Source organism: Mastigoproctus giganteus, chromosome 5 (genome assembly GCF_048544385.1).
Source record: "Mastigoproctus giganteus isolate SK-2022 chromosome 5, ASM4854438v1, whole genome shotgun sequence".
Lineage (NCBI taxonomy): Eukaryota > Metazoa > Arthropoda > Arachnida > Uropygi > Thelyphonidae > Mastigoproctus > Mastigoproctus giganteus.
Genome location: NC_143579.1, coordinates 73274333 through 73299793, shown reverse-complemented (window position 1 = coordinate 73299793; position 25461 = coordinate 73274333). Strand labels below are relative to the sequence as shown.

Genomic DNA, 25461 nt, shown 5'->3' with positions numbered 1-25461 from the left:
ATGGCAAGTCCAGTCTTCCTTACATTTTGAAGGTACAGCTCTAGAACAGTGTCCACAGGTTGGCCACTAGATAGTCCACCAGACCAAACCTATTGGTAACTTTCTAGGAGGCATCCAGAAAAGTTAGTGTGTAATATCACTGCCTCTACTCTGCCACATAGTGACTAGAGGGAGTCTGAGTAGTGCATATGCATGGGGAATTTTTGGTTCCACATTTTTGTCAAAAAAGGAGCTGGGTATATTCTTGCTTTGTGTATGCCATATCCAAAAATTTCATTACTTCCTACATGGTCCCCCCCCCCAACTTTTACTATTGAATACATCACAAATAGTCAAACTAATAGAACAAACTTATCTGTGAAAAGATTTAAATCTCCCAAACACTTCCTCATTCATTTCACAAATATACGTGCTCTCAGTGATATCCATTTCCACTTACAGTCTGCCAAGTGCCACTTACTTTTTATGTTAGAATATCACTTATTGGTTGATTCAATCCCTGCTTATCTCAGTTGTCCTAATTATTCATTGCATGAATCCTTTTGCTTCAAATATGATGCTTATGCATATTAAACAGGTTGCAAGGAAGGCCCATGGTGTCCTATCGATGATCTATCGAACTTTTGAAAGTAGAGATAGGGTCGTGATAATCCCATTATATAAGGCTTTTATTAGACCACACTTGGAATACTGATTCAAGTATGGAGACTGCACCTAAAGAAAGACATTGAGCTTCTTGAAAAGGTGCAAAGACGGGTAACTCGCCTGATGAGATCGGCAAAAGGGCGTCCTTATGAAGAAAGACTTCGAATATGTAAGTTGCAAAGTTTGGAAACTAGACACCTTAGATGAGATTTGATTGAGGTGTTTAAGGCTCTGAGAGGCATCAGTAAAATGAATGAGGACAAAATTTTCAAAATTATAAATAATGCTAGAACTAGGGAACATAAATTCAAGTTACTGGGGGGAAATGTTTAGATTGGACTGCAGGAAGTTTTATTTTAGCCAGCGAGTTATAAATTACTGGAATAAGTTGCCTACATGGGTGGTAGAGGCTGACAGTTTGGGGGAATTCAAAGGTCATCTGGATAGTACCTTCAGGTGAGGGTAACGCATAGGATGATAGGTTTAATTTCCTTTTCTTTTATTAATTATTATTATTTTTTTTTTTATCATTGTTTTATTCGGGTTTTTTTTTTTTTTTTTTGCCTGGTGCAGCATAAGCCATAGGCTTTCTTACACCATGCGGCCATTACTAATACTATGTCCACTCTGATATTCTCTGTCAGACAGTAATTTGGAATCTCCTCTTTTTCATTGTCTCCAGATTAAAAATCTCTCTACCCCATTTGTTAAATTCATCTGTTGCGTCTATTAATCTCTCAACTCCTCTAATCATTTGGAACTCTTTGATTTCCTCTTTTTGAAACTTGACTTTCTCCAGTCCAACTTTCCTAACAGTGAGGTAATTTTCCTTGGTAATTTTAATGTTCACAACTCCAGCTGGCTTCTGTTTCTAGTTACATGGACCTAGCTATTTGAGATGCTGAGGTTTTTGCAATTACTAATGACCTCACACAGATTGTTCATTTACCTACCAGAATACCATACAGTCCCAACCACACAGCCAACATGCTTGATCCTTTTCTTTAAGGGGCTATATGGGGGGGATAAGTTCCTCTAAATCCATTTGATGAACTTTAAACAAATACATACTTCTTGTTCCCCTAAGAAGATTTTGCAACTTGATTTCATGAACTAATCCAATTATCCATTAAACTCAAAATAAATATACGTATATATATTCACTTAATGCTTTTTTAGTTCATAAAAAGCATTAAATTCATATTATATTATATTATATATTTTGAATCTTATTATATATTATGAATATAAACTTTTTATTCATGTAAATCTTACATAATATATAATATAAATCATATATATAATATATTCGTATACAAAGAACTACATGTCATAATACTATATTTTACTGCACTTGCTAGTTGTGTGGAATAGAAGAGGTTTAAATTTTGCTGCATCATATAGGAACAGTGTAAACTCTGGCTGAAGCCTAATTAAAGTCTGAAGTTCATAACATGTTCAGCAGGCTGGTGGAAAGAGTGAAGAAAATCTTGACTCCAATGCACTTTCTGCAACATAAATACAGTTGATTCTGGTTATTTGGGACACATCAGGACTAGTGTATTTTGGCCCGATTAAGGCGGCTGCCCCAATTATGTGAAGTTTCACGTAAATAGTTAAAAATACAATTGATTCACTGTACAATAAAATCATGTTACGATGGACTCACCTTAGTAAAGTACTGTTCACTATACGATGTATAGTAAGCGCCGGTCATTGTGATCACGTTTGTGAATTGAATTTTAATTCTATTAAACAGCAATTCTAATAAGCGAAAATAGGAGGAATATTATCCACAGGCTATAAAAGTAAAGATATATTAAGCACAAATTTACCCTTTATTGCCTTACCAATTAAAAAATTAAATGATGCATGAAAATCGGAAGAATATACATGATAATCGGAATAATTAACACATACTGTAATATGTACATATTAACTAGTTGATATTTCTGTTCACTGACATTTGTGGGTAGGGGTTAAAATTTAAAACAGTAAAAAGATATGCGTAAGTGAGAACGGAGTAACAAGTTACAAAGCTTTAAAAATAGGAATGAAGAGAAGATTCTGAAAATTAATTTTTTTATATGATTGAAGATTTCATGGAAGTGTAAACACATTTCACCATAGTAACCCACAGAATTCCAGCTGTCAATATTATCGCAAATTCAATAAGATCGAGTTTACTATCCATTTATGATAGATTGCACTAACAGAAAAGTCCAATAAACAGGTGACTGCTAATTGTTTTTTGGTTGTGACCTCCAGAAATCCGACCGAACCAAGAGTACGGTCAGAGACAATCATAGAGTAATCTCCAGTGCTGGGGTCTCCTGCCCCGATTAAACAGCATGTTGTCCCAATTAAGTGAAATAAACCCTGGCTATTTTCTCAGTTGGGTTCTGTTCTTTAAGATTTGTCCCAAATAAACGGCTGCCCCGATAACCGGTGGCCCAAATAATTGGAATCCACTGTATTATAAAAGGTGCAGGACATATAAATTTGATTTTGTCCAGTTTTTTCATAATAGTGGAGCCTTTAAACATGACTTAGGTACAGCATTTCAATAAGTTACTTTAGTGGTCATTAAAGAAAAAATGTTTCATGCAATATTGCAATTTTTATATCTGATAATTTGATACTGTGCTAATAAATGAAAAGGCCAGCATTTATGTTTTTAATTTTTGGTAAAACTTCTGAAAACTGCAAATTTACAGAATAGGTTCAGCCTGGAGGTTGAACTGGAGACAATCAGCTGTATTTAATTGGTGAAATGTTATAGTTTTAAGTGTATCATTATTATAAATTTTGAGTCACTTGTCTTAGTAGGCAATTTGAAAAACAATCAGAACTGTTGTTTTTTGTTCATATATAATACTGGTTATATTTTGTGATATAAAACGAACTTTTTTTTTGTGTATCTGTAGTACTATTAATACTTCTGAGGAGGTTGAAGAGGATATGGATGATTTGCTTGAAAGATTCCAGAAACTCTCAGAAAGTACTGAAATTAACCATATTTGTATTCCTGCACATGAGCAAAAGGTTAAATCAGTTTTGTCTCAGTTTTTTTTTTTTTTTTATTAATATGCAAAACATAATAACAGGATGCTTAACCCTGTAGCAGATACAGCAGGTACAACAAGAAATAATTTAAAATGCTGTACTTAAAAAAATTATATTCTTTATTCTAACACTAAGTTTTGAGCTCCTGTAAACAGATAAGTTTTTCAGAAAATTTTTTTCTGTCTTTTTGACTTAATTTAACTTAGTAATTGTGTTCATTAAATAGTTTGTCTTAGTCATGTATGTTAGCTTATTTTTAAATTTAGCTAGAGATTTTGTAAGTTATGATTTAATATTCATACAGCTTTTGCATGGTGATTTGGTAAAAATATCATTGCGTGTAACTAGTAGGCTAGTGCATGATAGTGGAATTAGCATTAGTATTAGTAGAGGTACATAATGCAAGAAAGCAAGCTTATACAGCATCAGCCAAAAAAAAAAAAAAAAAACCCTTCCCATTTCACTGATCCATTCGTACCAAATGTTTGTCTAGTTTTGCCTTGAATTTATTTAAGCTATCAACTTCCATAACAACAGATGGAAGTCTGTTTCACAATCAACTACCCACTGGCTAAAGGCCAACTTCTGCACATCTATTCTACAATTGTCTTTCCTTAGTTTGAATCTATGCCCCCTCAGGTTTGTAATCTGAGCAAGAGGAAGAATTCCATCAGCATTGAGCCTGCTCAAACCATTCAAAGCCTTATACACCTCAAAGATCACATCGCAGATGCCTTAGTCTCCAGAAGCTGCAATTTGCAGAACTTAAGCCTTTCTTCATAAGAGAACCCCTTTGTTCCCTTCACCAGTCTTGTTGCCCTTCTCTGTACTCGTTTTAGCAACTCTACATCCTTCCTAAAATGAGGCTTCCAGACCTGTACGCAGTACTCAAGGTGTGGCCTGACCATTGCCTTATACAAGGGGATAATCACCTCCTTACTCCTGCTTGACAAGACCCCATGACCTACTCTAGCTGCCTGTCTGCACTGCTCAGAAACTTTCATATCTGAATGCACAATTGCCCCGGGTCTCTTTCATTCTCCACTACCCTGAGTGTAACACCACCCAGTTGGTATATTTCTCTGGAATTTCTGCTACCCATATGCAGTACTTTGCATTTGTCAATATTAAACTTCAGTTGCCACTTCTCAGCCCATCTGCCCAACTTTTCCCGATCCTGTTGCAGCAGCATATTGTCATTACTGTTATTAACAACCCTGCCAACCTTTGTATCATCTGCAAACTTTGACATTAAGCTTGATATACCTTCATCAGTATTATTGATAAATATACAAAACAACAATGGGCCCAATACCGAACTCTGGAAGACTCCACCTATAACATTAGTCCATGAAGAACAGTGTCCATTGATTACCACTCTCCGTCTTCTCCCACTCAACCATCCTTTTATCCATTGTAGCAACTTGCCCTTAATGCCATACTGCTCCAATTTGTACAGTAATCTTCCATGTGCAACGTCAGAAGCTTTCCTGAAATCCAAGTGTATGATATCAAAATTATTCTTGGCATCTGGTTTCTTTGTGACCGCATCATAGTATCCAATCAAACTGGTCAGACAAGACTTCCCCTTAACAAACCTATGCTGTGTCTGAGCTATAACTGAATTCTTGTCTAGATGATCCTGCAGTGCTTCTTCAACCAATGCCTCCAGTAATTTCCCTAGTACAGAAGTTAAACTAACAGGCCTGTTATTAATCGTGTCAACCTTTGATCCCCCCTTTGTGAATTGGAGATACATTTTCACATCTGCAGTTGATAGGGACTTCCCCCCGAGTCCATTAATGCTCTCATAATTATGGCTAAAGGTTTGCTTACTTCCTTTGTTACCTTCTTTAATATAACTGGATAGATCCCATCTGCCCCAGGTACCTTTCTTATGTTTAACTTCAACGATTTCTCCTCCACTTTGCTCTCAGTCATTACAAAATCATTTAATTCCCTATTAGAGTTTGATAAACATCTGGCCCTCTTCTTGAATAACTCTTCATGTGTGAATGTAGATGCACATGAGGAGTTATTCAAGGAGGGAGAGGGCCAGATGTTTATTAAACTTTAACAGGAAGTTAAATGATTTGTAGGAATTAATTGTAGTTAATTAAAAAATGATTGTAGGGAGTTAAATGAATTGTAGGGTTTTAATTGTGATAAATAATTAGCTCACGATTTGTCACTTTTTTTTTTTTTTGTTTTTAGCTAAGAAATTTTACTTTTGGTAAAGCTATAACTAATATAAAACTACGAACATAATAGTATAGAATAACGTATAATCTAAACTTATTAGCATAAGATAATGTGAACTTGACAGGTAACATGTAACATAAACTTGATAGTGTAATACATATTATTGCATTTAGGTATTATTAGCTTAGTGTAGTATTGTGAAATTAAGTTCAAATTAAGCTGAAATCATGTCCCTGGCTAGAGCATCAAAGCAATGGGCTCCAAATAGTCCATTGCTTTGCTTTGCTGGAGTACTGTGGCTCAGGGGAGAACTGAAGGATGTGATTCTCCTATGAATCACTGCCTAATGATATGTGCTACTTGTGCAATGTTTGTAAATCTATCTGTAACAGGACATGATACAGCCAAGGGGATGTCTTTGTATGTGTTTGGTGCAGAGAGTGTGAAGAAATTAGGCACCAGCTCAGCATTCTGATGATTGTTTATGAGAGCTTGAAGAGTAGGGTAGATACCCTCAAAGGAATTAAAATGGGCCCCCATAATGCTTTTAGCTGCCCAACTCAACACCACAGCTCACACTTGTGCATCAGGCAACACAGCAGTAATCCTCGTGGCAGAATCTGTTTGTTCCACAGGAGGTAGTTATTGTTGGTGACTCTGTTGTCAGAGAAATGGGAAATACGGAGGGTTGATTCAGCCTTTTGATAACAATTTTGACAGTCCTTTAAAACTACAAAATTCTGTGCCGCTGCCACCGGTTGTGTTCTATTTGGTTTCCCTTCTCATGGACTATCGCATGGCATCGCAATTTCTATTGAAATAAAGCTAACTGCAAAACAGCCAAGTTGATCTTGTCACATTCCTGCTGGCAGACTTTCCGCAAACCTTCAACAGTTCTGGGGCGGCGGTTTCCGAGAGCTTTTTTCAAAAGTCCAAATGCGCAAAACTCCATGAGTGCCGCTTCAGGTGATTTAACAGGTATATCTTCGAGCGGGATTGAACGAATACCTGTCACCACTTTCATTCTCCGCAAAAAAGGCATGGGTGGAACGTGACTGTGGCTGGACACTTTATCCTGGTGCACCCAGACCTTTTCAGCTTCAGAACCGTACAATGTGGGTATTTCACGTTCAAAAAACGGCTGTAGAACTTCAGTCTAGTAATACACTGAGTTAACTTTCACGTTTTTAGCGACTCTACGCAACTCAAATTTGCCGTTATAACAAAAACCGACTACAACCATAAAACCTCAGCCAAAACTTTTGTTCCACTGATGCGCCCATGTTGGAAAGGCCTTGTCACCCTGTGGATGGTAATAAATTGCTTGAATTTTATTGCAATAGGAGAGATACACCCATGCTTTGTCCAATGTTGCTACGAATTTCCACCTTTCAGCTGCCAGATATTTTTTGTAGAGTTTTCGAGCATTGCCCCGCGGCTCTGCAAGGCGCCTCCGTAGCCAGGTGGGAAGGAGCAACAGTGCGTAGCACACGCTTCTTAATTAGACCGGGGTTCGAGCCCGTCACCACCAAATACGGAGGATGCGGAAAGGTCAGGGAATGGCCACCGCATATCCCGGAGCAATATGGTCTTAGTTGCTAATGCTCCTAAAAACCAAATAACAAACAAAGAAACAAGCGGCTCTGCAATGTGCCTTGCTCCTAGGTGGTGTATGAGGGCCTTGTGCTTCTTCTCCAGTTGCAAATTTTCGTTGATTATGCTACAAAGGATTGACTGGGATGTTCCCACACGTGACACTATAGCTCTTTGGGCTTTTGGATTTTCACCGACAACGAGTGACTGCACTTTTCGTGCAGTGCAGTTATGTAACCTTTCAATCATGGGTCCAATTTCCAAGGTATGTTGACATTAAAACAACTTCTGCGACTGATACACCTGTTCATAAGGTTTGGGACTGCGCCTGTGGGGAAAAAAAATTTACATTGCTGCCATATGTCGCAAGCAGGATTAATGTCAAAATTGTTATCAAAAGGCTGAATCAACCCCCCCCCCCTGTATATTGTGGAATAGGACTAGGATATGTCTGCCAAGAACAAAAGTAGATGACATTGTAAAGTGGATATCATCTTTTAAGGGCACAAAAGGTGATATTGTTGTACATGATGGACTAATGATATTAAGAGTAGGAGATTTCAGGACTTACTTAATAAGTACAGGGCAATGTTGGGAAAAATTCATGAGTTAGGATTGAATTTGAAAGTTTCTGCAATAGGGAGTAGATGTTGAGAGCCTTGTCAATCAATTTGGTGCTGGAGAGAATATGCAAGGCTCAGGGAATAGAATTTTTCTCAACATGGTCTGCACTTGTTAACAGGAGAGATGGTTTTTACAAGGATGTGATAAACTTAATTTGAAAGGGTGCAAGAATATTTGCTGATGCTATCAAAGCAGTGAAAGGAGGGTCAGAAAACTGCTAGCTTGTGGAATACATAGACTAATAGATTAACTAGAGCTGCAGGCAGAGGTGAAAGTGATTCTTGCATTGCTTTTATCAGAACATGTAACAACGTGGAAAGCAAGGTGTGGGGGATTTCAAGCTCTGCTGTAGTGTGCCATAGAACAATTAAATACATGGACTATTTTAGTGTAACCAAGAGTAAGAACAAATGCATGTATACTTGCATGTACATCAATGCTAGTATCTTTGTAAATAAATTTGATGAATTTGAAGTACTGATTAAGTCTTAAAATGCAGATGTAGGGATATCAGAGACATGGTGTCACTCAGACATAAGTGATGCTGAATTTGAATGTGGGAAATATAATATATACAGGAAGGACAGCAGGAGGGGAGGGTTATGCTTTTAGTTAACAAGCATATTAAATCTAAGGCAGTGCATCCAGTTGAAATGAGTGGCAAATTGCAATGTTCAGGCAGTTTGGTGTGATATAAGTACTGGGAAAATAAATATAAGAGTAGGAGTGTGCTATAGGCCTAATGACTGTGATGAGTATGCCAAACAACTACACAGAAAAATAGAGTGGGTGGGCCAGTAAACCAGAATATCTTATAATGGGGGATTTTTACTTTCCACATATTGACTGGAATTTGTGGTGGTCACTTGCACATTAGCAAGACTTAGCTTTAGCATTAGTAGATGCATATGATGCAAGAAAGCAAGCTTATATAGCATCAGCCAAGAAAAAAAAAACCGTCCCATTTCGCCCATCCATTTGCTTCAAAGGTTTGTTCAAAAATTTCTATACATTCTGTTCTACAACAGTCTTTCCTCAATTTAAATTTATGCCCCCTCAAGTGCATAATCTGAGCAAGGGGAAGAATCCCATCAGCATTGTGTTATACACCATTCCAAGTGTTATACACCTCAATCAGATCATCTAGTCTCTAGACACTGCAATTTGCAGAACTTAAGCCTCTTTTGGTAAGAACACCCTATTTGTTCCCCTAATGAATCTTGTTGCCCTTTTCTATACTTGTCCCAGCAGCTCTAGATCCTTCTTAAAATATGGCCTCCAGACTTCTATGCAGTACTCAGGTGTGGCCTGACCATTGCCTTATATAGAGGGATAATCACCTTTGTATAAGGTGATTATCCCTTTGTATCTCTTATCCCTGCTAGCAAAATTCTTGTATATCATTGACAAGACCCCACAAGCTACTCTGGCAGCCTGTCTGCATTGCTCGGAAAACTTCATAACTACCCTCCCCCAGGTCTATTTTATTCTGTACTACCGTGAGTGTAGTACAGCACAGTTGGTACATTACTCTGGAGTTACTGCCACCCATGTGCAGTACTTTGAATGTCAATGTTAAACTTCAGTTGCCACCTCTCAGCCCATCTGCCCAACTTTTCTACATCCTGTTGCAGTATCATACTGTCATTACTGTTATTAACAACTCTGCCCTCATCTGCAAACTTGGACATCAAAAAAAAAATAAAAAAAAAGGTAAACTGCAGCTATTATCAACCCACTGCAGGATGGATGCCTCCTCTGCAATTCATGTTGAGGGAAATGGACCATAATCTGCCACACTGGCCCAGTGCAGGTTGGCAAATTGATCATATTTAGCAGTCAGGGGCTTGAACCCCGGTCTATTCAAAGAGCGTGTGCACTGCACTCCTGCTTCTGACCACTCGGCTACATACAGAAAACAACAATGGGCCCAAACCTGATTTATTGGATGGCTTTTCTATAGCAACATGTTAGAGAGACAACAAGAGGAATCAGTACTCTTGATCTGGTTGTCAGTAGTCATTCTTAATGCATTAAGAATCTGCAGGTAATAGATCCACTTGGTGGCAGTGATCACAGTTTACTGATATGGAATTTACTTAAAGACATAACTACTATTGAGGGTAAAGAGAAAGGCTTTTGCTTTCGTAGTAGTAATTACAGTGGTCTCAGACAGTTTTTAAATTCTGTGTAGTGGAAACAACTGATGATGTTACCAGCTGCAGATTCTAAAAGGGAAGAATTCAAGGAAATAATCACTAGGTTTTTAATTACAAAAGCCTAAGGTAGATATAAACTAGTGTGTAATCAAATCACAAAGGAGATTAGGCAAGCCAAGGCAGATTATGATAAGTCTCTGTCAAAGAATGGAAAGAATAGCTCCAAAGACTTCTGTGTATATATTAACAGTAGAAGAAAGGGGTTGAATCACATTGGGCCAATTGATGTCAATTGTTTAACTGTTGTTGATCCTGCTCAGTTTGCTGACAAACTCAATAGGTATTTTGCATCTACATTCACACATGAGGAATTCTTTAGGGATTGGGATGGCAGTAATTTATCAAAACCTAAGAGAGGGAGATGATTTTTTGTGATAACTGAAAGGAAAGTGGAAGAAAAATTTTTGGTGTTAAACGTAAAAAGGCACCATGCTGTGATGTGAGTAATTACAGACTTGTTAAATTGGTGTCTGTTCCAGGGAAAATAATGGAGTCACTGGTTAAAGAAGCAATGCAGGACCATCTAGACCAGTGGTCTCAAAACCTTTTTGGTCACACACCCTTATTTTACTTAAAAGGACTAGCACACACCCTGGAATAAAAAATTAAAAGTGTAATATTTTTTTTTATTTATAAATCGTTTACATGGAAGGCATTATATCTAAAATCACATTTATGAAATCGCATATAATTTTAAAAGATCGCAAATAAAAAAATACAAAACAAAATTAAGTTGAAGTTCAAGCACAAAATGATATGAAATCATTAATGTAACAAGTGTAGTAAATGTAATGTAATACTATTTGTTTTATTTATTAATAATTTACATAGTATGCATTATATCTAGAATCACATATATAAAATCACATATAATTTGAAAAGATCACAGTCTAATTTGACATAAAAATACAAAACAAATTTGAAATTGAAATTAAAGTACAAAGTGGTATACATCAAATCAACAGCATTTTTCAGTGGGAAAAATGTGCTTGAATATTTTTCATTATTGGTGTGTATCTTGGTTACATATTTTGGGACACAGCTACCCAAAGATCTGGTTCCAAGTTAAGTTTATTTCTAAACGTGGTTTTAATGATAGTCATTGCAGAGAAAGTCACCTCACATAGGTACGTTGATCCAAACGGAAAAATTGCATCGCTCGCTCTGCTTACCAAATCACCCCATGGATCATCTCACACGCACCCTACTTTGGAGACCACTTATCTAGACAACAAAGTAATTAATGTGCAGTCACAGCATGGATTTGTTAAGGGATGTTCCTGTCAGACCAATCTGGTTGGATACTATGATGCAGTAACAAAGGAACTGGATGCAAAAAATAATTTTGATATTATTTACTTTAATTTCGGGAAGGCTTTAGAAACTTTTGCACATAAAGACTGTTTTACAAACTGGAGGAATGTGGCATTAAGGGCTGGTTACTGCTGTTTAAAAGGATGATTGAGTGGGAGAAGAAGACAGAGTGGTTATCAGTGGGCATTGCTCCACTGATAGCATTGAGTAATGTTATTAGTGGAGTCCTCCTGGGTGCTGTGCCCATTGTTGTTTTCAATATTTATGAATGATAATGATGGTGTTAGACTTAATGTCTCAGTTTTCAGATGATACAAAATTTGGAATGGTGGTTAATGATAGTAACAAAGGTAACAAAGATACTGGAACGAGATCTAGAAAAATTAGACCGATGGACCGAGAATTGGCAGGCGAAGTTTAAAATTGACAAATGCAAGGTACTGTATATGGGTAGCAGTTTTAATACCCAGCTTAATACCAACTGTGTGGTATTATTCTCAGAGTAGTGGGAAATAAAAAAGACCTTGTGGTGATTGTGCAGTTAGATATGAAGTTCTCTGAGCATTACAGACATGCTGCCAGGACAAACTTATGGGGTTTTGTCAATGATATATTACAGGGATAAGGAGGTGATTATCCCTTTGTACAAGGCCATGGTTAGGCCGCATCTTGAATACTTTATACAGGTCTGAAAGCATGATTTTAGGAAGGATGTAGATCTACTGAAATTGTTTCAAAGATGGGCAGTGAGATTGGTGAAGGGAACAAAAGGGTGCTGTTACCAAGAAAGGCTTCAGTTCAGCAAACTGTACTCGATCAGATCTCCTCGAGGCACCTGCGAGGTGATTGTGTAAGCCCATTGTTAATGGCGTTTTCTTCCTCTTGTGAGACTATACACATAAGGAGACATACGTTCAAATTGAGAAAGGTTGGTTGCAGGACAGATGTACAGAAATTTGCTTTCAATTAGTGGGTAGTTGATTATTGAAATAAACTTCCATCTGTTGTTGTGTGAAGTGGGTGGTTTGAATAAATTCAAGGATGCAATAAAAGAAGCTTGCAGAGCTGGTCTGTAAGTTTCTTCTGCTGAGTCATTTGCCACTACTAATACCAATACTAAATTAATTAATAAAAAGAAATAGCTTTAAAAATTGCTTGCTATACAAAAAAAAAATATATTTCAAATTTTTTTTTTTTTTAATGTGAATACTGATTTTTATTATTCCAGTGTATATTGTCACAGAGTGAATGAAATTAGAACATAAACAAAAACTCTGTGAAAATTACATATGGGTATATGGTGCATTTTGTATACAAACAGATATTTTAGAGCTATACATTTCTTATTAAAAATATTCAGTATTATTGGGCAAGTATTAAAATTCACACTAGTAATTCTAATAGATATTTTAATATTTAAATTTGTGGGGAGGGGTGGACTTTTAACAGCATGCCTGCTCTAGGGTTAGCACCTGCATTTTTACAGTTATTAAAGATTATTCCTGTTGATGTGTTGAATTAATTATTACCACTTGTAAACTGATGATTCAAAAATCTATTCTTCATATACCAGTTAACATTGAAACAGTTCACATATCTAATCTCATAACAACCTGATCGACTTTTGAACTACTTGCTATTTATGTTTTATGATTACTTATTAGAAACATCTTAAAATGGTATGGAATGATAGCATTAATGCAAGTTTAAATTCTTATATACTGATATTGTATGTAAAGTGAAACCCACTTAAGATATTTTTAAAAGGGACATCTGAAGAAATTGTTTTAAACAGAAAAATCCCCTATAGAAATTGAATTTTTCATAATTGAGAAATGACACATAGTACAGTGTTTAATTCAGATCATATTAAATTTACAGTCCTAAGTTACATATATGGTACATAATCAAATAAATGAAAAGTATGCAGATGAATACAAATAAATTGAACGTTTAAGATCACAATTTAATATATGAATTTAAAATTTAAAAATTTTATTTGATATTTTAATATGTGAACATGTATATAGTAAACTTCAGATTATCTGTCCATGATTTTTAAATTTTTTTCTTATAATTGTTCCTTACTAGAGCATTTATGAAAGGTTAATGAAACCTCATGATGCATTGTATGCTGTATACTTGTATGTGTATTAACTGATAAATTAAAAAATTTCATTAATAAAATCTGCAGTCGAACAAGGCTATTCAGTGTGTTGAGTGGGCCCCTCTGGGTAGGTTTTGGCAGTCCACTACAATTAGTATAATTGAATCGGTCTTGTGGACTGGTAATTAAATAGTGCTGCAGTAGAGGAACCAATGGTAGTATGTACAGAGATGAAAAAAAAAATGAAAAAAAAAATTTTTTTTTTTTTTTTTTCATATATTGTTCTCTGTACATTCAATATATCTGCATAGATATAGCTTAAAACTCATCAGTGGTTATGCAAATTTTGTGTGGTTGGGCCCTTCCCCCCACACATACACCAAGGACCCTTTCATCTCTTGAAGTCATTCAGCCTGCTACCTCCTAAAGTCAGTTCAATAAAAGTAATTTGTAGCTTAAATTTATTTTACGAAAATCATTTTAGTAGTCAAATGATGCAAGAAGCAAGCTTATCACCAAAAAAAGGAAAAAACAACACTACCCCACCTCATCTGTCCATCCCCTCAATAATATATAAAATTCTTTCATAAATTTATTCAAACTACACACTTCCACAACACCAGATGGTAGTTCCAACAATCAATTACTCTCTGGCTGAAAGCATATTTTCACATATCTATCCTGCAGCTAGTATTCTCTGAGAAAGAATTAGAATAGCATCGTCTTTACATTTACTTAATCCATTTAAAGCCTTAACACTTCAATCACGTCTCCTTACATGTGACTAGTTTCCAAGCAGTGCAATTTGCAGAACCAAAGTCTTTGTGGTAAAAGTACCTCTTTTCGTTCGTGAATAATCTCATTGCTCTTCCTTGTACCTGTTTCAATAGATCCACATTCTTCCTAAAATGAGGCTTCCAGGCCTGTATGCAGTACTCAAGATGCACCCTAACCGTTGCCTTATATAGTGGAATAATTACCTCCTTATCCCTTCTGGCAAAGTTCTTGTTTATTGTTGACAACCCCATAAACTGTTCTTGCAGCCTATCTATACTGCTCAGAGAACTCCATGTCAGACTGCACAATTACCCCTATATCTCTTTCTTTCTCTGCCACCTTGATTGTCATGCCATCTAATTGATATGTTATTCTGGAATTACTGCTACCCATTATGCAGCACCTTGTATTCATCAGTGTTAAGTCTCATTTACCACACCTGCCTGCTTAATTTCTCTAGTCCTGTTGGAGTACCCTGATTAATGTCATTTAACACCCTGCTAACCTTTGTGTCATCAACAAGCTCAGCAGTACCATTAATAAATATTGAAAACAATAAGGGACTCAGAACTGAACCTTGAGGGACTCCACTAATAATATTAATCCAAGAAGACCATTTATAACCACTCTTCTCACACTTAGCCATCCCTTTATCCATAGTACTAGCTTGCCTCTAATGCTACACTGCTCAAATCTGTACAGCAGTCTTTTGTGCATAACAGTGTCAAAAGTTTTACTGGAATCTAAATATATGATCTCAAAATTATTGTTTACATCCGGTTCCTTTGTTACTGCATCAATGTAGCTAATCAGATTGGTGAGATTTCCATATAATTTCATTCCTGTTGAGATAATCCCACAATACTTCTTTAAAACCACTGACCCATTATTTTCCCTGGAACAGAAGTTGTCAAGCTTACAGTCTGTAATTGCTCATGTTGCCCTTTGATCCTGCCTTGAGAATAGGAGACACATTTGGACACTTCCAATCTGTAAGAATTTCCCCCGAATCCAAAGATGCTCTCATAATTATGGCCAGGGGTTTGCTTACCTTATTTTGATGCTTCTTTTAATATGACTGGATAAATCCATCAGCCTCAGATGCATTATTTTCTTTTAGCCTGAGCAGTTTCTCTTCTTCTTTCTTTTCAGTTATAACCAAATCATTTAGTCCCAGTTATAATTCATTGTACTTCTGGTGTTTCCGGCCCTAAAAACTTCTTCATGCATGAATGTAGATTCAAAATGTTTATTTAGTTTGTCAGCAACCTGAACAGGATCATTAATAGTTATATTTTATTGATATTTATTGTGATCCCCATCCTAAGAAATGGTTCTCAGCTGACAGTTCAATGATCGGTGAATTACCAATTTTGTTTGTGAATAGCATTAGACAATCCTGTGATCTTCTAACAAGGTCACAGGATTTTCTAATGCTATTTGGAATCAGGCTATTAGGAATTATCATACTTCCTATTAGCCAAAGGATTCTAAATATCAACAAATTTTCTGAAAATAGCTAGATAGTGGACATTGCTAGATAATGGATTGTTGAATTTACACCTCAACTGTAGTTAAGGTGCAATTGCTGGATTTACACCTCAACTGTAGTTTAGTGCAGTTGTTCTATAGTTCAGATTCATTAACCAATGCATAACTGAGATTAAAATTTCTGCCAACAACTCCTTAGCATAGAGCCATTAATACACGCCACATTTAATGTCCATCTCTGCATGTGTACCTACCTTTTTGCTGTATTATGCCAAATGAAAACAAAATTTGCATTATGGGTTTTTCCCCATAATAATGACATCCCTCTCTTATATGTGATGGCAATTCATCATAAATAAATGCTACTTCCCTTTCAAGCATAATTATAGTTCCCTTTGAAACATAACTATTCTAGTAAAAGAAAGGAAGTAAAGCTGACTATTATGAAAGCTCTTTTTTAAAGATAGACACAATTTTTTTTTATCATATTGAAATATTCCTATTGCTCTAACATAATAATACTCAGGCCATTAGCAATAGAAATCGTTTGACAGACCCTGCATACCCTGTTAAGCTTTTGGTGAATGGATGTTTCAGTGGTAAGTATACACTTACTACTGAAATATCTGTTTCAGTGTTTTCAACTGTTTTCTTAATGATCCAGTTGATAAAGCCATATGGATATTCATTGTTAGGTGTTATGTTAATTGGTATTCTGTATTTCTGCATCTGTGGGTAGGCTGCAGTTATGGAGGACCCTGAGAGTCAGCTCTTTGCTTTCACACTGTTGTGGGTGGGTTGATCTGAAATGAAGAACGGCACTCATGTCAGGTGTCCCTACCATCCTAGATGAAGTGATCAGAATTGCCCACTGAGACATTACACACTAAAATCTGTTACACTGGAACAAAGGGCGCCTCCGTAGCCAGGTGGGAAGGAGCAGCAGTGCATAGCACACGCTTCTTGATTAGGCCAGGGTTCGAGCCCGTCACCACCAAATACGGAGGATGCAAAAAGGTCAGGGAATGACCACCGCATATTCCCGGAGCAATATGGCCTTAGTTGCTAATGCTCCTAAAAACCAAAAACAACAACAACGAACCGGAACAAAGGAAAAACACAAACACACTAAAGTCTGCCACACTGGAACAAAGAAAAGAAAACAGATCAATAGAAGTCCACCACTCTGCTTAGATAGTAAAAATGCTATCTACCAAGGTGATTGACAGTGTGGCAATTGCTACATTGGCCAGTTGTATCACAAGCTCCACTCAGTGATGGAGCATGACAGTTGCACCCCATGTTGGGGAACCTAGGCAGCATTAACATTGCTTTTTCACAGCATTCGAGAGATCACTTCATCCAAGAACCCAGCATGTCGACCAGAGAACATAATTAGAAACCCTGAGACTACAAAGAAGCCCTAATCACTGTCTACCACATCGACAGAAACAGAGGTAGAATCATAATTCCCCTTTGCCCCACCACATATTCTTGGGCTCTCCTCACACTCATTCAGTGACTCTCCCTTGCAATGCTAGTGTAGTCAACAGCTCCCATATCCAACAGGATATCATAGCCAATCCCTATCCACTAGGCTACCGCAGCACCCCTCTTCAGCCAATTCAGCATACTGCAAACATACATATTACCATTGACAGTTCTGGAGTAGGACTTCAGCAGCAATATAGATATCACTTTTTATCCGAAACTTTCTACTGTAACGTAATCTACTGATGAATGTGGGCAGAGTTGTAGAACATTTGATTCGCCTCTAAATGTTGAGTTTCAGTTAAGTATTTTTCCAAAAATAGACCTACTTTAATTAACATAGAAGTGTGTCCTTTTCATCATCAATCATCAGAACTTTTTTCATAGAAAAGTGTAGCAAATCTTTGATTATTTTTTGTGCTATTTCATTTTATTATTATTTTTTTTTAGATGACACACATATCTGTTCTCCCTCCTGAAGTATTCATATACATATTAAAATGGGTGGTTTCTGGAGATTTAGACATGTTTTCACTGGATCAAGTAGCAAGAGTAAGTACTAGTTCATTTCTGTATAAAAAGAAAATATTTATTATAATTTCAAATATTCTAAATGTATATTTATAATATTTGAAATATGCTTTGCAGCAGCTGGAGAACATCATGAAGTTTGCAGGAATAATCACTGTAAAAAAAAAAAAAATGCACCGTACTGCATTAGTTTAGGCACATGAAGTTAGATAATTTTAATTAAAACAGAAATATATGTGCAAGCCACAACATGTTATTACTACTGATGTGGGACCCAAAGAGTTCCAAAATTAATAGCCTCTACACATTTTAATTAAAGTTATTTAAATTAATATAACATACCAATTGTGGTGTAATTGCTTTACTAACTTAAATATACAATGTATGGCTATTATATAACAAGACAGCGTATGCAGCCACTACACATAAGTGCCACCTGTGAAATAAAGGCACAGCAGTTGACCTGGAACCTTTGCCTAGTTTTCTGCCAAGTCACATTCCAACATTCCCATTCTCTTTGCAGCAGGTTTTCATTACCTTGTGTTTTTGCAGTTTGCCAGAAAAATGTCAGCCAAAAGAATTGAACAACAAATCAACCTCAGATTTTTAACAAAACTAAAGAAAACGCCAACTGAAAGTAATGAGTTGTTACGTGAAGTTTATGAGGAAGATACTACGTTCAGAGCTCACATGTTTGAATGGCATAAAAGATTTTTAGAAGGAAGAAAGAATGTAGAAGATAATGAATGACCAGGCCATCTGGTATCCATAAAAACTGATTAAAATGTGGACTGGGTAAGGACACTGATTGTAAGTAATTGTTGTTTAAACATTAGAATGGTTGCTGCAAAACCTCAATATGGACAAAGAAACAGACAAATTTTAAATGAAAATTTAGGCATGAGAAGAGCATCTGTCAAGGTGGTGCCAAAAATTTTGAATGAAGATTAAAGAATGAGAAGACTCCAAGTTTGTGAAGATGTTTTGAAAAAAAATTGCAGTTCAGAATTTGAGTACTGTAATTGCTTTTGATGAAAGTTGCTGTTCCAGTACAATCCAGAAACTGAAAAACAGTCAATGTGATGGAAGATAAAACAATTCCCCAGACCAAAAAAATCAAAAATGAAAACCAGGCTTTTTGTTTTCTTTGATATTAAAGGAATTATTATGCATGATTATGTCCTGCCAAATCAGACTGTCAATCAAATATACTACACTAAAGTTCTGACAAGGCTGCCTCAGAATATTCAAAGGAAGAAATCTTAATTGTGGAAGGATGGTTGGATGCTCCCTCAAGACAATGCTCCAGCATATGTGTTCTCTGTTTGCCAATTTTTAGCCAAAAAACAAAATTCCTCTGTACTCACCAAAGTTAGCCCCTTTTGACTTTCTTCTCTGAACTGAAAAGTGCATTTAAGGAACCCATTTTCAGTCCATTGAAGACATTCACAAAAAAAAAAAAACAACCAAAGTGTTAAAGGGGCTTACAGAAGATGACTTCCAGAAATATTTCTCTGCTTGGAAGAAATGTATAGAACAGTGTGCAAGCCCAGAGCAATTATTTGAGAGGAATAAGTTCTAAGATACGAAATATTTCATTGCAGCAGTCTCTTTATTTAATATCCACACTTTGTGTGATAATTAAATAGTAGGCATGAATGAGATTTGATATCCCCATTGATGTAAAAATTTCCCCCACATTTCAATAATGCTGATCATTCATCCTGTAAATTACATATTCTTCAAGGACAGTCTGATCTATTGTTTCTCTATGAAACATTGAACATGTACAACAAGCCCTGTAATGGTGCTCCTCCCGGATCCAAGGAAATTAACTTAAGCTGTTCATGTTATTTCATAGTTCCCATTGTTGCACATCTTATAGCGGTTGAGTTTTTAAATTTTTTTTTTTGTTCAGAATTTCTCTCTGACTTCAGGAAACCAAGCTGTGCTATCCCTCTGGAGTAATTCATAGTGCTTTCCAAGATTTTTTTTTCACACAATATCTGTGTTAAAAATTCAAAAAACTTCTGTTGTGCAGAGGAAAAATATTCTGTGAAGTTGGCATTTTTACCCTAGGGGCTCACATCTGGTGAGTATGAGCTTGACACACCCAGGGTCTTGAGGTGAATATCATCATTCTTCTCTTTCTTGGTGATTCCCTTCTACTTCTGACTCTTGTTCTCTCTCTGTCTCTCAGCTAATAATAATAATAATATGAATTTGGTTCTGTGAAGTTGACACTGCTGATTATCAGCAGTGATTATTTATGCATTAAGAATTTGCAGATAAAGGAACCACTAGGTGACAGTGATCACAGTGTGCTGATGTGGGATTTACTTAAAGATGTAACTACCATCAAGTATAAAGGGAAGGGTTTTTGCTTTCTTAAAGGTGACTACAGTGGTCTCGGACAGTTTTTAAATTCTATACAGTGGGATCAACTGATGTTAATAACAGCAAATTCTAAATGGGAAGCCTTCAAAGAATTAATCTTGGAAGCTACTAGGCTTTTCATACCAACTAAGAAACATTGTTCAAGATTTAGGGCTAAATGGATATCAGATGAACTAATGAGGTTTGTGGCAGAGAAGAAAAATGTGTAGGATGCCTATAAATTATCAGGATACAGAAGCCTATGGTAGATATAACTAGTCTGTAATCAAGTCACAAAGGAGGGTAGGTAAGCAAAGGCTGATTGCGAGAAATCTTTGGCAAAGGATGCAAAGAAAAACAGCAAAGAGTTCTTTACTTATGTAAACTTCAGAAAGAAGGGGAAGAATCAGATTGATCCACTTGATATCAATGGTTCCACTGTTGATGATCCATCTCAGATAGCTCACAAACTGAATGAGTATTTTGCATCTACATTCACACATGAGGAATTCTGTAAGAAAGAAGAGGACAGAAGTTTACTAAAACAGGGAGCTGAATTATTTTGTAATAACGAAGAGCAAAGTGGAGGAGAAATTGTTAAAATAAACATAAAAAAGGCACCTGGGGTGGATGGAATCTATCCAGTTATATTGAAGGAGGCAGCTAGGGAAGTAAGCAAACCTTAGCCCTAATTATGAGAACATCCTTAGATTCAGCGGAAGTCCCCATGGACTGGAGATGTGCAAATGTTTCCCCAATTCACAAAGGGAGTTCAAAGGGTGACACAAATAATTATAGACCTGCAAGTTTAACTTCTGTTCTGGGGAAAATAATGGAGTCACTGATTAAAGAAGCTTTGCAGGGTCATCTAGACAACACTGTAGTAATAGTTCAGACACAGCATGGGTTTGTTAAGGGGGAGTCTTGTTTGACCAATTTGATTGGATACTACGATGTGGTCACAAAGGAACTGGATGCTAAAAATAATTTTGGTATCATATACTTGTATTTCAGGAAAGCTTTTGTACTGTTGCACGTGTAAGACTGCTGTACACATTGGAGTGGTATGGCATTAAGGGCAAATTGATACAATGGATAAAGGGATGATTGAGTGAGACACAACAGGGAGTGATAATTGATGAACATTAGTAGTAGTAGTAGTAGTAGTGGCATGTGATGCAAGAAAGCAAATGTATGAGCTTATGCAGCATCAGCCAAAAAAAAAAAAAAATCACACCATTCCCTCTAAATTGCTCTTTGTGGACTAACGTTATTAGTGTGTGTTATGGGGCGCCTCCGTAGCCAGGTGGGAAGGAGCAGCAGTGCACACGCTTCTTGATTAGACCGGCGTTCCAGCCCGTCACCACCAAATACGGAGGATGCGGAAAGGTCAGGGAATAACTACCGCATATTCCCGGAGCAATATGGCCTTAGTTGCTAATGCTCCTGAAAACCAAATAACAAACAAGTGTGTGTTATGGGGGTTTAAGGGCGCATATGCTGCTGGGGGCTTAGAGGGGAACAGGTATTCTGCGTGCTATCAGACACTCAGTCTAAAACACTGATGGATCCAATATCTTTCTATTACAGAAGATTTAGGAGAAGTCCGGTTGGCCTGCCTCCCTAAAATCCACTCATGCACACCTCGATGGTAAGCCCTGTTACGTCACATATGTGGCAACGAATGTATAGAGTGGTTCTCTTTAAAATGCCTGGTCAGCGTGAAGAAGAAAAGACCAAACCCTCAAGCACATGACAGCACGACGAAACAAATTACCCTCAGTCTCCAGTGGCTCTCACTCTCCCTCCCCCTTTACGGCAGCAAGAAGATCAGTGTGGAAGCAGAGGGTGCTAAGAATCTCTAGGTACAACCAGGCTGCCATGCACAGAAACTGAACTTGGCCCATTACAATGTAAAATTGCTCATCGGTGAAGACACTATATTAGAGCTGGAAAAGGAATTAGAAAATGTGAATTGAAATATCATCGTTTTGGATGAAACAACATGAAGAAATGAATAACTTATAAGTTTATCAAGTGGAAATATGCTGTACACCAATGGAAACAGTGAAAGGAGGGAAGGTGGAGTTGGCTTTCTGGTCTGTAAAGATATAAAAAACAACATTTTGGAATTCAAAAGTACATCCAGCGTGTCAAGACTAATAATCAGGATTTCTAAGAGTTACAAGCTAAAGGTTATAATGATTTATGCACCAACATCGAGCCATGATGATGAAGAGGTTGAAGAAATGTACACCAAAATTGAGAGTCTTCTAGATGAGCAGAAAACCCACTACACTATCATTATGGGGGACTTCAATGCTAAGGTTGGAAAGAGACAAAACAGTGCAGAAAGGGGAACTGTAGGAAATTTTGGAATTGGTGAAAGAATTGAAAGAGGTTGAAAGACTTGTGGAATTTGCAGAATCTCAAGGAGTGTCAGTAATGAATACTTTTTTCAAGAAAAGGGTGAACAAGAAGTGGACATGGGCAAGTCCAAATGGATTAACAACTAATAAAACCGACTTAATCCTCACTAACAGAAGATATATCGTGAATGATGTTACCGTCCTGAAAAAGGTAAATGTTGGAAGTGATCACAGAATGTTAAGATGCACACTTGATATAGATGTAAGAAAAGAAAGGAAAAAACTGATTTGAATAAATAATATGAAGGTCTTTGAGATAACAGAAGAGGAGAAAAAGCAATATGTATTGGAACTTAAGAACAAGTTCGAGCTTCTGTAGACTACTCAGGACCAAGATATCGACAAGGAATATTACAACTTGATAAAGCCCAAGAAACCTATAGGTAAAAAGAAATCTAAAGAAGAAAAACTTAGTCAAGAAACACTTGTCATGATGAACCGAAGACGGCAAATGAAGAGCAAGAAAAAGACTGACAGGGAGAAAATTGAGTATACTGAGTTATGCAAAGCCATTAGAAAGAGACTCAGAGAGGACATAAGAAGATTTAACACAATAAAAGTAAAAAAAAGCATTAAGGGAAAACAAAGGCCTTAAATCAGCAGCCATGAGCAGAAAAACAGAAAGACAAATGATACTGAAACTGAAGAATTGCGATGGTGTACTTATAAATAGAAGAGAAGTCATAATTCAAATAGCAGAAGACTACTATAGAGAATTATACAAGGAGCAAGGGAATGATGCCAGCAGTTGAAGTTGAAGAAAATGAAGAATCAGAAAGCCCCGGGGGAAGATGAAGTCACTGTAGAGTTAGCATTAGTAGTGGCATATAATGCAAGAAAGCAAGCTTATGCAGCATCAGCCAAAAAAAAAAAAACCCACTAACATTTCACCACTCCTTTCGTTCAAAATACCTGTCCAGCAGAGCCTTAAATTTATTTAGGCTGTCATCTTCCACAACAAAGGATGGAAGTCTGTTCCACCAACCAACTACCCACTGGCTAAAGGCAAATTTCCGCACATCTGTCTTTCCTCGATCTGAATTTATGTCCTCTCAGGTGATTATTCTGAGAAAGAGGATGAATCCCATCGGCATTGAACATGCTCAAACCATTCAAGGCTTTATACACCTCTATCAGATCACCTCACCTCACCGGTGCCTAGTCTCCAGACACTGTAATTTGCAAAACTTAAGCCTTTCTTCATAAGAGCAACCCTTTGTTACATTCACTAATCTTGTTGCCCTTCTCTGTACTCGTTCCAACAGCTCTACATCCTTCTTAAAATGAGGCTTCCAGACCTGTGTACAGTACTCAAGATGTGGTCTGACCATTGCCTTATACAAGGGGATAATCACCTCCTTATCCCTGCTAGAAAAATTCCTGTACATCATTGACAAGACACCATGAGCTTCTCATGCAGACCATCTGCACTGCTCAGAAAACTTCATACCTGCCTGCACAATTACCCCCAGGTCCTTTTCATTCTCTACCACTGTCAGTGTGGTACCACAGAGTTGAGTTGATACGTTACTCTGGGATTACGGTTTCCCATATGCAGTACTTTACATTTGTCAATGTTAAACTTCATTTGCCACCTCTCAGCCCATCTGCTCAACTTTTCTGGATCCTGTTGCAACAGTGTACTGTCATTAGTGTCATTAACAACCCTGCTAACCTTTGTATCGTCTGCAAACTTGGACATTAAGCCTGTATCATTATCAGTATCATTTATAAATACAGAAAAAACAATGGACCCAACCCTGAAGGACTCCACTAATAACATTAATCCACAAAGAGCAGTGTCCATTGATTACCACTCTCTTGTCTTCTCCCACTCAACCATCCCTTTATCCATAGCAGAAATTTGCCTCCAATGCCACACTGCTCCAATTTGTGCAGCAGTCTTCCATGTGCAACAGTATCAAAAGCCTTTCTAAGATCCAAATATATGATATCAAAGTTATTCCCTGCATCCAGTTCTTTTGTGACTACATCATAGTATCCAATCAAATTGGTCAGGCAAGACCTTCCCTTAACAAAACCATGCGGTGTCCGAGCTATAACTGAAATCTTGTCTAGATGATCCTGCAGTACTTCTTTAACCAGTGCCTCCATTAATTTTCCTGGAACAGAAATTAAACTCACAGGTCTATAATTACTTGTGTCAGCCTTTGATCCTCCTTTGTGAATTGGGGTCGTATTTGCATATCTCCAGTCTATGGGTACCTCCCCTAAGTCCAAAGAAGCTCTCATAATTATGGCTAGAGGTTTGCTTACTTCCTTTGATGCCTCCTTTAATATAACTGGATCGACCCCATCCACCCCAGGTGCCTTTTTTTATGTTTATCCTCAACAATTTCTCCTCCACTTTTCTCTCAATTATTACAAAATCATCTAGCTCACTGCCAGAGTTTACTTCACCTTTGGCATTCCCCTTCCTTCACTCCTCATGTGTGAATGTAGATGCAAAATACTCGTTTAGTTTGTTAGCCACCTGAGCAGGATCCTCAACTGTTGAACCATCAATATCCAGTGGACCAATCTGATTCATCCCTTTCCTTCTAGAGTTTACATAGGTAAAGAACTCTCTTCTGTT

General features: G+C 37.0%; 1 protein-coding gene across 1 annotated transcript in view; it reads left to right on the top strand.

Moving 5' to 3' along the window:
- The window catches only part of LOC150085487 (F-box only protein 9), a 266154-nt gene that overhangs the window by 121545 nt on the left and 119148 nt on the right, over window positions 1-25461 (top strand). Inside the window, exons 6-7 of the mRNA XM_090373294.1 lie at window positions 3573-3690; window positions 17980-18081. Of these exons, the coding sequence (XP_090229420.1) occupies window positions 3573-3690; window positions 17980-18081 (220 nt within the window). The remainder of the gene's footprint in view (window positions 1-3572; window positions 3691-17979; window positions 18082-25461) is intronic.